Genomic DNA, 16,551 nt, shown 5'->3' on the forward strand with positions numbered 1-16,551 from the left:
ACCAAACCACCCGGGGAAACCCTCCTAATCAAAGGAAGATAACCCCACTAATCAAAAGCAGGATCTGGGGATGCAGGCGATGGGCCATGGAAATGGTGGATAATTGTTGACGCGAAAAGTCCCCCGCAGGACGGGGAACCCTCACGCTAAGCAATTACCGATAACTTGGTGATACAAACAACAACAAGCTAGATTAACGGATCAATTAACCTAACAGATTGATAACTTTTATCGGTAAATTGGTGAACAAATCAGACCCCGCTGGACGGATCTAGAGTGCTTGATAACTGGTTAATAAGTTAAACCCCGCTGGACGGATCTAACTTACCAGATAACTTGAACGCTATAAATAGAGGAAGAAGCGATGTGCCATCAACCTAGATCTGTCTATGCAATTCGACACGGAACTTACCAGCAATGATGAACGTACCTGCTGAGAAGAACTCGTGAAAACGAAAAAGCTACTGCAACTATGGCGAAGTCGCCTGCGGAAAAGTAGATGTGGTGAATGTAAAGGTCTTGTTTGGATGTGGTTGATCGAAGTTTACAAATGCCAGAGGTCTGCTATTTATAGCCTAAAGCTAGACCTCATCGCCGATATGGCAAGATTACAACTTGATAAGCAAGAAACAAAACTACCTAATTTAAATGACACATGATCCTAAAGATAACTTGCCAACGTTGGCTCCTTCCTTAGCTCCATCGGCTGCGACGTCTTCCTCTGGCCCAAAGGCCCAATTTGCCTCAGCTTCTTTCTTTGCTCCAGTGTCGGCCCACTCTTATCAGCCATCTGTCCAACACGTGCCAAAAAAACGGTCTCAACAATAATTACCCCCACAACTCCATGTCTTGGTCCATATTCAAGCTTCCTGGAGTTGCAAAAGAGACGCTTCAAAACTCCAAGCCAATTTGAAAACAGCTCCAGAGTTTTGGAGCTCGATGGAGTTTTGGAGCTGGGATGTTTGCTTACAAAATTGTTTGGGGTTGGTGGAGTTCAGCTCCAGAACCATGCTAAATAGATTCTAAATTACAGAACGGCATGTATGCGTATGTCCATTGTAACATCCCACCCATGGGCCAGTTGGGCTAGTCTAGTGGACCGAATACACGAGTTATGGTAGCACCTGGTTTGGGTTACTGTAGCTTCATGAAACACTGTTCACCGGTAGGTTCAGTCCTATATTGGGAATTGGAGTGAGGCCGGACCAACATAATAACCAGGCCAAGGACGCATAATAACCCTCGGTTAACCCTTTCGCGCAAAGCGATGATGAAAGCGCAAGCGAGTTGTTACGTAGGTGGGGCCCCCCTTGGTATAGTGGTCCTAGGCCGTGGTCCTAGGCCTCGCGCCGAGCCCCTGGACGTTATATTAGTATTAGAGGTTACTCTCGCGGTTTCACGAGCGCGTGCGGGTCAGGGGTGCGAGCATGGTGCAAAAGTGCATGGCGGATCTGTGTGTGGGTACGGTGGATGCGCCGTTGGTACTAGACGTATAGACGTGGCCCATGCACCATTGGCACTGGATGTATGGACGTGGCCCATGCATCATTGGCACTGGACGCATGGACGTGGCTAATAGAGGAGATCTTGGTCAGTATCCATGGTAGGGTGAGCCGGTCTTCTTCCAAAATTATGACATACAAGAGCAGTTCCATATCCCCCTCTCAACCAAGGACTTTCGAGAACTGCAAGATTTACAAACTATTATTCAAGGATTACAAGTCCAAGAAAATGAAAATGAACCAGATTGATGGCAATATGTCTAGGGCTTGGCAAATATTCATGAAAGCAGTTCTACAACCTCCCTTTCTAGAACATGAAACCTCCATCACAATTTCTTTGGATTTGGAAATCAAGATGCAACAACAAGCTCAGAACTTTCTCATGGGTAATAATGATGGACATACTAAACAATAGGAATTCCCTCAGAAGGAGAAACTTTAATATAGAAGGCAATAACTTTATTGTGTCCTTTGCAATGACAACTTGGAAGAGAAAGCTTTCCATCTCTTTTTCTCATGCACCTTCGGCGGATCTTGCTAGCAAAAAATAGGCATACAATGGAGGGAAAGCCTACATTTCCTTCAGATGTTGAAGAGAGCCCAACCGGATTTTCAGCATTGGTTCTTCATAGAAGTGTTCATAATAGTTGCTTGGCACATCTAGTTCTCCAGGTTAATTCATGAGACAAATCTATTAAACCTAATTAATCTATAATTAGCACATGCTATAGTAAATATGTGATAATTATAGATTAATTAGGCTTAATAGATTCGTCTCGCGAATTAGCCCTAGGTTCTCTAATTAGTTTTATAATTGGCTCATATTTAGTCCTTCTAATTGGTATTGAAACATCCGATGATGTGACAGGGCTAAACTTTGGCCCTTAGGACCCAAACACCCACTAAGAGAGCCACTTACAGGAATTGTAATTTTGCAAGGTAATCATAAATATGATACACAATTATGTAGCTATTGAAATAAAAATGTAATCCCTCGGTTTCAAACTATAGGTTGTTTTGGATTTTTTAACATATTGTTATACATATTATATATTTAGAAAAGTAAAAACGATCTATAATTTGGAACGGAGAGAGTAGCTTATCTATGAAATTTTGTCATGTATATAGATGCATTACAATGGGTTGTTGCTTGTTGTTACTTTCGGTTCACATGGCATTAGCAAGGAGGACAGTTGTGCACATGTTTGAGATAAGTTATAATGCTTATGGCATATTCCATCTGTGCTGAATATAAGGCATTTTGTTTTGTCCTAAGTCAAAACAGTCTAAGTTTGACTAAATTTATAGAGAAGAATATCAGTTTATAGCATATCAAATAAGTAAATTATAAAAAAGTATGTCATATTGGATCTAATTTTTTCCATTTGATATTTAAAATATTATTACTCTTTTCCATAAATTTGGTCAAACTTATAATAGTTTGACTTAGAATAAATCAAAATGCCTTGCTTTCGGGATGGAGGGGTACCTTGGTTGGGGGTGTCCATTGAGCCAGCTCAACCCATTAAGACTAAAAAGTTTAAAAAAGAGATTAGCTCTGTTCCTTTCAAAAGTTTGAGATGAGTTTTTTTTTGCTCGCGAGTTGAGTATAGTTGAACATTACTATTAAGACCATAGATGATATTATACATTATGTCATAATGTGAGTATTTTAATAATGTCAAAAAATTATAAATCACACCAATATTATGTAAGTCGTCCTATTTTTCTTGAAGTATTTCTCAAACACACACCTCATGTTCTGTATCATCTCCTAAATTTGAATTTTAAAACTAAACTTGCATTTAGAGAAATGAAAAAGGCAAATCTTAATTGAGGATAGGTTAGGCCAATTGATATAGTCTGCATAGTAAATTGAGATGAAATTTTGTTTGGGACTCAAACAGACAATGTGGATTATTCAAATAAATAATGAAATGGACGTTTTCCTATTATTTGCTAGCATAAGGGGAGACCAAGGCTGCTGGTCACATATATAGGAGAGGCAACACTGATAATACACATCCGCACATCTCAGATAAGAGTCATCTCACATTGTCACCAACCCAAGCAGCACACTTTTAGACTGGGACTATGGAAACCCTGGCGCTTAGGTTGGCTGTTGGGGGTTAGGACTATGAGGTATCAGCGAATTGCAGAGGCGATGGAAGTACTTTTCACCTTTTGTGGATGTCATCCGAATATGTCTTACCTGAGAATGTGGAGCAGCAGAGTCTGCTGAGGGATCTGGAGCTCCACCCGCGGCTCTTGTACGTAGAGTTGTCAACGAGGAACTCCACCCATCAGGTACTCAGTTTTTGTACGCCTGATGGAGAACGCTTGTTGCGAGGGGGGCAATGGCGAATGTAGACGCCGGTTTCTCTTCTCTCTTCGGTTGTAGCTACCAAGGAAGCAATTCGCAATAAAATTATTGTTCTGGTGCAAATTGTGCGCTTGATCGGTCAGGAATTGCTTGAGAACAGAGCGGCTCTACTCTTCAAGTCAAACTATCCCAAATAAAGAACAGAGCCACAACAAATAAAGAACACAGCCACAACAGTTGCCTGTCCCTTAGCTAGTCTAGATAAAGTCCAAACGAATTTTTGAGATAAAGCTTAGCATTGATGGGCTGCGTGTCTTCGGTTGTTGACTTGTGTTGAGTGACATTGAAGGAGAATATATAGAATTGGTTTTAATTGATTTTTTTGAAATATGAGAATTGGTTTTAATTGATGTGATTAGTTTTATAAGTGATATCATCTTAATAGACGTAAATGTTGCTCGCATTACTCCATTGACGTCGGATGTACATTGTGGCATGACACAAGGGGAGAGAAGCACAGTATATATATGCAGATTTTCGACATGCTGTCGCATACACTACACATATATAGAAGGCTATGCATATCTGGAGTGGTAGCTGCACTAGAGTCATGCTACTTTCCCCCTAGGTGATACGCATACACGAGTAGATATCAGGTCGAAGAAGCATGTAGTGACACATTTGAATTGAAGAAGCAAGGCCTTGGAAATTCTTTTAGCTTTGGGCAGGTGAGATTGGGAGGCACCTGGAAATTTATCTGGGAGACCGATGGCGATGCTCCGTCGTATCTCCTACCTGATTGATTTTTCTTTGGCTTCTAAATAAGTGGATCCTGCATCATCGTGAATCACGAAGGTGAAGGATCAAGCAAGAATGTGGAGCGTTGCCGATATTAAGCATAGGAGAGGTTATTTTAGAATTGTGTGCTTTGTCCAGCATGGCGTGTTCCATCCAACTGTTTAGGTCCTGCACGAATGGAAATTCAGAGATGTAGTAGGTGAAGCAAGAAGAATAGTATGGCTTGCAATTGCTGCTCACTCACTTAGTACAGCTCGGTGGTCTGCGTTGCAGTATATTTCCATGCATGACAAGACCATATATTAGGAGCAGGCAGTGCTTCAATGAGCACCTGACCTCCACAAATGCTATTCGTTGTAACGCTCAGGTTGTAGCATACGGTTGGCCAGAGCAGCAAAATCGAGTGCTTGGACAGGTTGTAGCACTCGATTTTTGCACCACCAGATTATATTCTGATGGTGGAGATTCAAAAAAGCATAATAAGTAAAATAACTTCACTGTAAATAATAGGCAGAACTTTAAAATTAATAAACAATAACAAATGTTTCTATGGTCGGTCAAATTACGAATATAGACTATTTCTTATTGAAACCCGGCAGATGCAAACTTAGAATGCAATTGCAAATTATAAAATAACAGATGGTTCTATAGTCAGTAAAATGACAGGTGTTTGGGATTGCTTAATCTGCCCTCACAGCAAGTATGGCACCATCAAGTCTACTACGAGCATGAATGCACCGGGCTGCTTGTGCATCCAGCTGTTGATTAAGAGTTTCAGCAATAGCGGTAGATAGTTTGAGGAGACGAGGAGGCATCGCATGATAGAGACAATAGTTCGAGGAGACGAGGAGGCATCGCATGATAGAGACTTTTTTTTTCTCGAATACGCCATCAACGTATTAACAAGACTAAAGTTGTTTACAATTCATGGTACGTGTATATCCTTATACCGATTACTCGCAAAATAAACTACCTAGTTTACGCGCTCCTCCAACTAACCAAAGGTCGACCCGCGGCTCTTGCACTTTAATTTGTCGAGGAGGAGCTCCACCCCGAAATCCGTAGACGGCGCGTGCGCTGCTACCTGTAGCAACGCACGGCTCATCTCCACCGCCACCAGCCGGACGACCATAGCTGCCTTCGCCCATCAGGTTAGGGGTTAGGGTTTGAGGGCTCCGGCTCCACCCATCAGGTGCTCAGGTTTGTTGTGCACCTGATGGAGCACGCTGGTTGCGAGGGGGCCATTGGCGAAGGTAGATGCCTATTTCTAGTCTCTCTTTGGTTGTAGAGATGAAGGAAGCATTTCACAATAACATTATTCTGGTTAAAATTGTGCGCTTGTTCGATCAGGAATTGCTTAAGAACAGTTTTTCTCGTGAAGTCAAAATTGTCCTAAAGAACATACACAGCTACAGCCATTGCCTGTCCCTTAGCTTAGTCTAGACAAAGTTCAATGAAATTATCAGATAATCTTGGCTTGATGGGCGGCGACGTGTCTTCGGTTGTTGATTTGTATAATTGTGTATCTAGTTACCTTGAAAGGATAGAGTTGGTTTCAATGTGGTTGGTTTTATGATTGGCATATGAATGATGTAAATGTTGCTCGAATTGCTTCATTGATGTCGGACGTACATTGTGGTATGACATGTGAGAGAAGAGGAGGGCTGTGTGTGTGTGTGCAGAATTTCGACGTGTTATCGCATACGCATACGAGGCTATGCATACTGGAGTGGTAGCTGCACTGACACTTCATCCCCAACTCATGCTATTTTTCCCCATAGGTGATACAACGTCTACATGAGTAGAGATAGGGTCGAAGAAATATGTAGGAACACGCTAGACAGATTTAAACTGAAGAAGCAAACCCTTGGAATTTCTATTAGCTTTGGGCGGGTGAGATTTGGTGGCACCTGGAAATTTATCTGGGAAACCAATGGCAACGCTCCATCCTACTTCCTACCTGATTGATTTTTGCTATATCCTATATCTTTTGTTAGTTCTGTCTAGATTTTTTGACTGAATGGTCCTGTGTGGATTACCGCCTTCAGTGGATGTGTGGCTTGTTGCATTCCAGACACAACAGTGCTGTAAACGATCTAGACCTGTCTTTACTCATAGTTAAGACGGGGGCCTTTGCCTTTGCAGCCGAGCGGTGTAGCATGTTTAGTAACAGAGCATAGTCAGAGCTGATAGGGTTTCTTTTGATTTGGTGAATTGGTGCAGGTGGGGTCGTGCCAGTTTAATCCACACTTGTGAATTCTGATGAAGCCTGGTTTTATGAGCGTATCTTGGGTTGTTGTGTGGGTGAAGCAGGGGAACACAATATATATGGCATGTGATTGTTGTTCGGTGTCTTTGCAGTTCATTCCCGTATGTATGATTAGAAGGCCATATATAGGAGTAGACAGTGCTTCGAAGGGCAGTGATACTTGGCACTGAAAATCTGGAATGGTCGAGTTAAGCTTCGATGGGACTTGGAGGTATTGGGAAATATAGCTGCACCTTAAATAATCAAGTAGCTGTGATGCCGAAATTTCGCTGGTTATACTGGAAATGGGAAACCTGTGCATTCACGCCAAGCTGCCCCTGCTGCCAATATGGCCATTGCTTAGCTGAGCGGAAGAGCTACCGTAACCTCCTTCCCTCGTTGTTCGTCTGCCGCAGGCCCGGCCCTGAGGGGGTGGGGGCGAGCGGGGCGGCCGCCCCGGGCCCCCGAATCAATGGGGCCCCGCTGTCCCGTGGCTGCGTCGAGTATACAGGTATATGAGGTAGAGCCTGAGCTAACAACGTCGTGCACCCCCCAGCGGCATGCGCATCTCCTCGACTCCGCCTCCGCCTCCGCGATCCCTGTCTCTGTGTCAGTGAATATCAGCACGATTGAATTGACCGACGTCGGTTCCTGGAGACAGCAGACCAGCACGACAGCAAGGAAAGACAGCAACAACCCATGGTAGGAATTTTAATTTTTTTTCCCTAAACCTTGTTAACCCTCTCGAGCAGTAGATTGATATTTTATATTTGATTTATAAATGACGATCAATCAATATTCCGCGTTCATTGCAGTAGGTAGCTGATAAACGATAATTGATTGATGTTGGTGAAGGATTGATGATATTAGAATATTAGAGCTTTAATCCAGTAATCAGTAATATTTGTCTAATTTTCTTTGTCTATACTTTCTCTTCTCCTAAAGAACAATTTCGGGCCAATGCTTCACTAAAAATATTTATGTGTACTTGTAATTTTTATTGACAACAACTTATTACTATTATTATTAGAGAAATTTTACAATGATGAAAAAAAATAGAAGCCGTCCATCTGATAAAAATCCTACGGTAGTGAAGGTAGAAAGTATTTAGGAAAAAGTAGCTAGTACTTCCAAAATGTGAGACCAAGTATTAAAAAATGGGATTGAATACTAATTTAATTTAATTTTAATAAGAATTTTTCATAGATCAACGGCTAGAAAAAATTCAAGGTAAAAGCACTTAAAATGTATTCATTGGTATCTTACAATTATTGTAAAATAGCTCATTAGAGGGCCCCGGAATTCTCAGGACCGGGCCTGGTATGCCGTGATTGGTTGACAAATGGAGAGAAATGGGACAAGTCTTGAGGTACACCGTACACGCACTAGAAAGCGAGCTGTATATGTACAGGGGGTAGTCGATTACTCCGTCATTGTATATGGCGCCAGCTTGAAATCCCGCATGTACACACGCATTGTTGTGGATAACAGCTGCTAATTGCTGTGGCTGCATTTAACTTGTTATCAAATACTCCTGCAGAGCACCTTCCAGAGATTCCAAGCCGTGGCCCGTGGAGATAATCATTTCAATATTAGTATTAATAATTGTTTTTTCTTCAAAGTATTTTCTTTCTTGTGCCGTGAGGAATATCGTCGTGCTGGTGAGAAGAGAGCAGCGTGTGTTCTTGCGATGTTTGCATGAAATGAAATAAATTGTGAACTATTTTTACGCACGCGGCGGACGCACACAGCTCGGGCCTTGGGCCTTAAACGCGGCGTCGAACAGACGTAAGGATGGATCCGGATGCCTAAACATCCGAATTATTCGTATTCGTATCCGTTTAAAATGTAAATATGGATATCAGTATCCGTATTCGAATTTAATATGGATGTCATATGGATGCATCCGAATTCGATTTTAAGAACTTTTCTCTATCCGATTCCATATTCGTATTCGAAGAACATCCGATCACATCCGTATCCGTCCGTATCCGCAAAGAAAAAGTGACTAGTGAGACAATCTTAAACTTATCTTTATACCTATTACTTAATGATGTACACTATTTAAATTATTTAAAAAGCTAGATAACTAATAATATATTTATTAAAATTAGTAATGATATAAAAATTAACTTTAACTATTTAATATATTTATTTCATGATTAAAATTATTTAATACGAGTCAAATTAATTAATTATTTAATGATAAAATCTTTTTTAATATATCTTAATTATTAAGTATTTAAATATTTATTTATTTTACATTTAATATTAGTATTATAAAATTAATATAAAAGCTATGCATAGATAATTATATTCTTTTTTTTATTAGCTATCTCCTAATCCTTTACTCCCTACTTGTATAATGATTTTGATCTACTATAAAATTATTGACAAAATAAATTGATACTCATGATAGCTCTATGTTTCAAATCGAGAAGGTATCCGGATTCGTATCCGGATTCGAACTATCCGTTTTGTATTCGTATCCGATGAGATCCGCATTCATATTCGTATCCGGATTAAAATGTGGTAAAAGGTGACATTCGAATCCGATTTCATCCGTATCCAATCCGAATCCATCCTTAAACACACGGAGTCACGCACTAGTAGTGCGACGCGGCGGCACGAGCACGAGCATAACACACGCACACGAAAGGAAGTGAGACGAAATTTGATTTGCCGAAATTTTGGTACTTTTCTAAAAAATTGATATCTTTGGTAATTTAAACACCGTTGGATTTCGAGATCAACTTGCTCAAACGCTTATAAAGGGTGCCGCTCTTTTTCCTGTACGGGCTGTACCCTCCCCTCCTGCTTTTCCACCCGTTTTCCCTCGGTGCGCCGCCGCCGCCCAGCAGACAGCGCCGCAGCCATGCCGCTCCACCTGCTCTCGTCTCCCGCCGCCGCCGCCAAGCTCGTCACAGGCTTGCGCGCGGCCCCTCTCCGCCGCTGCCACAGCTTTGCCCTGGCTCCCCACCACCCGGTACACCCCCGCCTGCCTTCCTTTGGGATTCCTTAATTTACTCTGTAGTAAACTTGCTGCTTGATTTCTTGCAGGACCGCGTGTCCCTGGCGACTTCCTTGTCAGCGGCCGCGGCGGCGCGGTCTGCCGGTCCGGCCGTGGCAGCGGCGCAGACCAAGCAGAGCGGTAAGCGTCCTTCTCTTTCCCTCTTCACTTCATTCGCGTGTTGTTTCCTTTTTCTTTTTTTTCTTTTTTTGTCGTGGAGTTGTAGGAGTAAAAGATTGCCTTTTTTTTATACTACCCCTATGTGGATGAAGAAAGTTTCATCTCATTCCTATGATTTACGTGTACTCGCTCATGTAATGTAACATTATGCTAGATTCGATGCTTCTCACAGCTATTTTCACTTTCCCCTAATAATTGGGATTCAGTAGTTCTTAAGGTTTTAAATAGCCGGCTATAGCTTCCGCTATAGACCACTATAGCTTCTAGAAAGAGCGGCCGCTATGGTATTTAGCCCGCTAAAGCCGGCTATAGCCCGCTAAATTCCAGTTATAGCCCGCTAAACGCCGTAACGGCAGCTCTGCCGCTAAACGTCTTAGCCGGCGATTTAAAACCTAACTTCTTATGAATATAAAATTGTGCGCATGTTCTTCCATACCACCTTTTCCCAAACCCACTGCTTCAGATTACTTCCCGTTAACTAACAGATGGTTGAATCCTATCAGTGTCAGGAAAGAAACAAGTGTTGATATCATTGTCTGACAAAACAGACTTGACCTACCTTGGCAACGGTCTTCAGGGTCTGGGGTAAGCAGAGTTCTGCGTTTGTCACTTGTTTACTGAATTTGCCAGCAAGGGTTTTGGTAGAACATGGGACATATCTTGCATTAATTTGTACTTGCAGATAATGTATATTAAGAAAAGATAATACAAGCTCAACTAGAAAAGTACAGCACTGCCATGAAGCATCTTATTGACATTTTTTCTTTTGTAGGTACTCTATTGTCTCCACTGGTGGAACAGCATCCAGCCTGGAAGCAGCAGGAGTCAATGTAACAAAAGTTGAAGAAATCACACATTTTCCTGAAATGGTACAAAGTCCTAACGAATGTTGTAAGTGCCAGTGAGTGAATTCTTTGTTCACATTCACATACTGTCTGGTTCTTTCAGCTTGATGGGAGAGTGAAAACATTGCACCCAAGTATACATGGTGGCATTCTTGCCCGGAGAGACCAGGAACATCATTTGAAGGCACTAAAGGATCATGGCATTGGTGAGTTTCTATAACTCCAGTTTAACGATGCTTACGGCTTTTAATTTTGATCTCCATCTTTGTAGTAACTTTGTTGGCACCGAACCTATATGAACTTCAATTTTCTTTGTTGGGGCACAGGGACGTTTGATGTGGTTGTGGTGAATTTGTATCCTTTCTATGACAAAGTCACCTCTGGTACCATTTCTTTTGAAGATGGCATCGAAAATATTGATATTGGTGGGCCTACAATGATCAGAGCTGCAGCCAAGGTAACTAAATATTGTTTGTTTTTTGGCACTATTTACTGAGCAACTCCTACTACAGGATTGCAACTTATATATACATTTGCGACATAAACTGCAGTGCTGATATTAGCATGTCAAATGGTTGGCATACTTTAATTCCAGAAAATTCTGTTAAATTTGTTGCTCTGTGTTTTGACAGAACCATAAGGATGTCCTTATTGTAGTGGATCATAACGATTACCCAGCTTTACTGGAGTACCTTAAAGGAAATCAAGAGGACGAGCAATTCCGCAGGATGTTGGCATGGAAAGCCTTCCAGCATGTTGCCTCTTATGATGCTGCTGTCTCAGAATGGTTGTGGAAGCAATCCAACAAAGGTATTCATCAGTAATAGACAGACTGGATAACTGTATTGCTTATATGGAGATTTGACTGCATGCATGTTATGTTTTGGTAGGGGAGATGTTTCCCCCAAGTTTTACTGTGCCGCTGGAGCTGAAGTCTACACTTCGTTATGGTGAAAATCCTCATCAGAATGCTGCATTCTATGCTGACAAGAGCCTTTCTCTAGTTGGTGCTGGTGGTATCGCAACTGCTATTCAACACCATGGAAAGGTGAGATTTTGTTATGCCTAATTGGCTAATTGACTACCTTGAGTTATTAAACAAGAAATCTAGACCAGCTAGGCTGATACAGAACTTAACTTGCTAGCCATACTTCCTAGTTCTAACTTAGTCCAGTGACATATCATTTAACTGTCGTGCACTCTGTATGCTAAAGAATATCCTGTTATACCGTATAGCCTGTATTCTATCTACGTATCTTGAAGAGCTTTAAACAAAAATATTCCTTTACAGGAAATGTCTTACAACAACTACTTGGATGCGGATGCTGCATGGAACTGCGTATCTGAGTTTGATAGTCCTACTTGTGTTGTGGTGAAGCACACAAATCCATGTGGCATTGCTTCACGACAGGACATTCTTGAAGCTTACAGGTTAGCTGTAAAGGGGGATCCTGTCAGTGCATTTGGTGGGATAGTTGCATTCAACACTATAATTGACGAGGTATTCAGTAGGACTCATCTTCCTAACTCTCTAGTTACCTCCATCATTAGCTGCTTGTATTTATATCCTACTATATGTTCAGGATCTTGCGAAGGAAATTCGTGAGTTCAGGAGTCCTACAGATGGCCAGACACGGATGTTCTATGAGATTGTGGTTGCGCCTGGCTATACAGAGAAGGGTCTTGAGATTCTCCAAGGCAAGTCAAAGACGCTGAGGATACTCGAGGCTAAGAGAAGTGGAAAAGGGATTCTTTCACTGAGGCAGGTCAGTGGTGGGTGGTTGGCCCAAGAGTCTGATGACCTAACCCCTGAAGATATCACCTTTACCACAGAATCTGAGAGGGCTCCACATGGGAATGAGCTTGCCGATGCCAAATTTGCCTGGCTTTGCGCGAAGCATGTCAAGAGCAATGCCATTGTGATAGCCAAGGTTTGTGACTTCCTTTCTGCAGTAGTAGTAAATTCACAAGTTAATATGCAGTACTTGTTTAATCACTGAAGCCTCTTTATGGCGCACCTGATGCTATGTCTGTAGAACAACTGCATGCTGGGAATGGGCAGTGGCCAGCCAAACAGACGAGAGAGCCTTAGAATCGCCTTCAGGAAGGCAGGAGAAGAGGCCAAGGGAGCTGCATTGGCAAGTGACGCCTTCTTCCCCTTTGGTGAGGAACAGCACGATCTTTTTCCTTCCCATCCCGTTAAACTATTTAGTTCTCGATGTTTTGGCAAGTGACTTGGCCATCAATTTCTGCAGCCTGGAACGACGCCGTTGAGGAGGCGTGCCAGAACGGCATCGGAATCATCGCTCAGCCAGGAGGCAGTAGAAGGGACGAGGACGCCATCGCGTGCTGCAACAAGTACGGGGTGTCTCTCGTCTTCACTGGTGTTAGGCACTTCAGGCATTAGCGCGGTGCATGTCTGTGAGTGTGACTGCTGGTCTTAGCCTAGGGAAGAAATGAATAAGGGTGCAAGCTTCGAATTCAGAGGCTGCAGCCTGCAGGTTGGGTATGGATAACCTTTTCGTCACGGTACTACGAATTTTGTATTCAGGCTGTAACGATATTTCTGATGAGAGGACTTTTATTCGGTGAGCTGAATAAGCTGATGTATCGTTGGTGCCAATTCTCCCAATCTAAACTCTTGCAAGTTGCAACTGCATCATCTAATTACTGAATAGTATTTGTGTGGAAATTTCTAAATGCCTCTGTTGTTCATAGGACTGAAATTTTTGAGTTCCTTGCAAACAAAACCATGACATTCCTGAACTGAAAATATTTCGCGAAACGTGTGCTACTACGCATTACTTTCTCCTGGTGGAATGACTTTGCTTCTGTCAGAACAAGAAAAAATTGACAGTACTGGCGCCGGGTATACAGAAACTGACGAGTGGCCGTGCCTCTCGTCTCTATCGTCCCGGAACCGGCCTACCACACAGACACGTCGATCTCGGGCACTGGGCATCAAGAAGCCGGTTTCCGCAGGCTCGACGCCGGCGGGTGTGCCTGCCGCCGCCGCCGTGTCCATCAATGCTGACTGCTGGGGCGCGCGCCCGGAGCTATCACGGAGAGCAACCGAGCAAGACTGCAAGAGGCGAATTGCGATTCGTTGCCCCACGTGTCAGCGAGGGAATCTCTTCGATCTCTTCTGCTCTTGTCAAGCCGATCCGACGGCCCAGATTGCAACAGACGGGCTGTTTCTCCTACTTTTGGCCCATCCGAAGTCGGCCTTTTGAGCTTGTAGTCCAATCGACGGTGGACGGCTCCGCTCCTCCGTCCTCCCGGTGGTCTCCTCGCTTCCTCCGTCTCCCGTGCCAGAGTCGAATCCCCTCCGGGCTCCGGCCACCGAGCGCACTCTACTCCTTTACTGCGAAAAGCGCCGCCAGGAATTCCTCCAGTATTGGAGCCATCGCTGTGCTTCCCTCTGCTGGACCGGCGTCTAGCGGAGATCCAGCTCGGTAATTGAACTGAACTTGTTTCGCGGGATCCCTTCGTTGCCGCGAGTGATCTAATCCAAATCTTTCATGTTGAGATGTACAATCGTATCCATCCATACACTTTTCTGCGGGTTTTCTTGCTATGTGTGCTCTGCGCTAAAATCAGTTCTATTTCCTTTTTTTGTGTTTCCAGTTCCAGCTGAACTGCGATATCTGTTGATTTCAGCATTCACATCAGGACAGGCAATGTCACGGGTGATCACAAAGTTCGTTGTTACATCCATGGTGATGTGGATGGCCCCAGCTGCGATGATGTATCGGTTCTACTACCAGGTGTTTCCAGGTTTGCCTTCTCTTCCTGCTCTCATTGCTGCATGGAGTACTACTCCATCTCTTGTGTTGAAATGAAGGGCTGCATAAATTTGTATTTGGTAATGATGTTTCCTCTCCTTGCTCAGGTGCGAGCGAGCCAGATGTCATCCTCCGCTCAGACACTCGCTAGTGGATTCATTGCTGTTATATCAGTCAATCTCGTGATCGGCCTTCTCATATTCATGGCGATGAAGGAGACTCCACACCAGGAGCCATGGCCAGATCCCACCTTTCTGGCGAACGCCAAAGCCAGTATCAACCAGCCAGCATCTTCTCAAGTGAGTGTTGATTCCAAGGGGAAGGGGAAGGGGAAGGGGAAGGGGAAGGTTGAGTAAGCTGTAGTGCATGTTGGCACAGGTCTTGTGTATGTTGGCACATCTTTTTCAGGGTGGATAGTGACTATTCTTGTAGACAGATAAATAGAGTTCGAGGGATAAAATGTGCCCCCGTTTATTCTGCGTTGCATTAGGATTTAGGACCAAGCCACCATTCAGTTTTCAGCAGATTTCACCGTACAGGAAACACATCTGCTCTAGACACCCAACAGCAGCTAGAGAAGGATATTTACAGACTAGTAGAAGAGTTAATCGTTGATTGGACTACAAGCAAAAGTACAGAGCACCCCACCTGCTTGTGTTGCCCAGGATATGATCATATCCAGAACTACAAACTCGAGTGAAGATAGATGTTGCTGGGATTAATCTTGCCATGTAGGGTATACATGAGCAACCCTATGCCATGTTTAATGCGCATTTCAGATGAATCTTAGTTTTATTGTGGTGTTGTAGTGGGTGAAGCTGGGAGAATAGCAAGACATGTCGTTGTTGCTCAGTGTGTGCCGCTGCATACTTGCACAATGAGAAGGCCCTACCATATATAGTAGATAGTGCTTGAGCAGTGGTACTGGTACATCACCTCCACAAACGCTGCGCACTGGAATCGTCAGGTCCAGCTTTGGTGGGATTACGAGGTATTGGGAAATCTGCACATGTTGCAACTAACTGTGAGATGCCGATACATGCCTGCATGTACTGGATTTCGAGGAGGCACTGCACGGAGAAGCTGTGCTTCGGAGATTTACCTTGTTAATGGTAGACAGTAGTCATGTTTAGTTGATATATGAACAGAAGTGGGATAGATCCATGTTATTTGAATTGTATTTGCTTCAAATTTTTTTTCTTGTCATGTGAGGAATGTTGTGAGAGCAGACCAATTGGAACATATAGCTTGCATGTATTCTTCCCTACAAGAGATCTTCTCTTGGCAAAGTCTGTCCTGACTCTTGATCACCTCAAACCCAGGAGTGTCTAGCACACTGCTCCTACCAGCCATATTTCCCCGATCAGGGATAGTAAAGACCTGGCACATGGGCTCTGCACCAGGGGAAGGAGCCTCGATGATCCAAGCCCCCCAACCTGCAAAAACTTGATCGTGTGTCATCTTTGAAAAAACGATAACTTTGTATGCTTTTTTAGGTGATATAGCTCACACACACAAATCAATTATTTCAAGATGGATATGTTGTTGACAAATTTCTAAAAGCATACAAATCTGACTGGGTATGTGCAAAAGTTGTTTATGCCCCCAGAGTTATTCATAAATATCCAAAGTAAAATTTCATTGTCTTGACCAAGTTTCATAGACAATAGCTGCAACATTTATTTGCTTGGTTCACTGGCCCTGTCATGGGTGGTTGTAGTGGGTGTCATATAAGCACTCCCAGTTGTGACACATTGGCGTTCAAAGTACAATGTGACTGAGGGAATATATATTCAGCTCACAGGTTTGCTGGGTCATCTATCGGTCTATGCATAAGTAGACCATCTATACCAGAGGCAA

General features: G+C 43.1%; 2 protein-coding genes across 3 annotated transcripts; both read left to right on the top strand.

The window, feature by feature from the left end:
- The first annotated feature begins 9,670 nt into the window (after nt 1-9,670).
- LOC120658310 (bifunctional purine biosynthesis protein PurH-like) lies at nt 9,671-13,606 on the top strand. Its single transcript, XM_039936560.1, has 12 exons — nt 9,671-9,857; nt 9,932-10,022; nt 10,565-10,646; nt 10,834-10,930; nt 11,010-11,112; nt 11,233-11,363; nt 11,539-11,716; nt 11,797-11,954; nt 12,198-12,407; nt 12,490-12,837; nt 12,943-13,069; nt 13,162-13,606. The coding sequence occupies exons 1-12, from the start codon at nt 9,747-9,749 to the stop codon at nt 13,311-13,313; spliced, it is 1,788 nt and encodes a 595-aa protein (XP_039792494.1). The 5' UTR covers nt 9,671-9,746; the 3' UTR covers nt 13,314-13,606.
- A 297-nt stretch (nt 13,607-13,903) lies between these two features.
- On the top strand, nt 13,904-15,980 carry LOC120658423. Of its 2 annotated transcripts, none has more exons than XM_039936698.1 (3): nt 13,904-14,361; nt 14,567-14,683; nt 14,799-15,980. In XM_039936698.1, the coding sequence occupies exons 1-3, from the start codon at nt 13,934-13,936 to the stop codon at nt 14,875-14,877; spliced, it is 624 nt and encodes a 207-aa protein (XP_039792632.1). In that variant the 5' UTR covers nt 13,904-13,933; the 3' UTR covers nt 14,878-15,980. The 2 variants fall into 2 exon arrangements, 1 of the variants encoding a protein (XP_039792632.1); XR_005668655.1 differs by having other exon boundaries at nt 14,135-14,361; nt 14,534-14,683.
- Nucleotides 15,981-16,551: the final 571 nt, after the last annotated feature.

Source organism: Panicum virgatum, chromosome 2N (genome assembly GCF_016808335.1).
Source record: "Panicum virgatum strain AP13 chromosome 2N, P.virgatum_v5, whole genome shotgun sequence".
Lineage (NCBI taxonomy): Eukaryota > Viridiplantae > Streptophyta > Magnoliopsida > Poales > Poaceae > Panicum > Panicum virgatum.

Coding starts and splice junctions, on each gene's coding strand:
- LOC120658423 (XM_039936698.1), top strand. CDS start 13,934: ATGCTGACTGCTGGGGCGCGCGCCCGGAGCTATCACGGAGAGCAACCG. Junction 14,362..14,566: donor TCTAGCGGAGATCCAGCTCG/GTAATTGAACTG, acceptor TGTTGATTTCAG/CATTCACATCAGGACAGGCA. Junction 14,684..14,798: donor CTACTACCAGGTGTTTCCAG/GTTTGCCTTCTC, acceptor CTCCTTGCTCAG/GTGCGAGCGAGCCAGATGTC.
- LOC120658310 (XM_039936560.1), top strand. CDS start 9,747: ATGCCGCTCCACCTGCTCTCGTCTCCCGCCGCCGCCGCCAAGCTCGTC. Junction 10,931..11,009: donor TCACACATTTTCCTGAAATG/GTACAAAGTCCT, acceptor TGGTTCTTTCAG/CTTGATGGGAGAGTGAAAAC. Junction 11,113..11,232: donor ACTAAAGGATCATGGCATTG/GTGAGTTTCTAT, acceptor GTTGGGGCACAG/GGACGTTTGATGTGGTTGTG.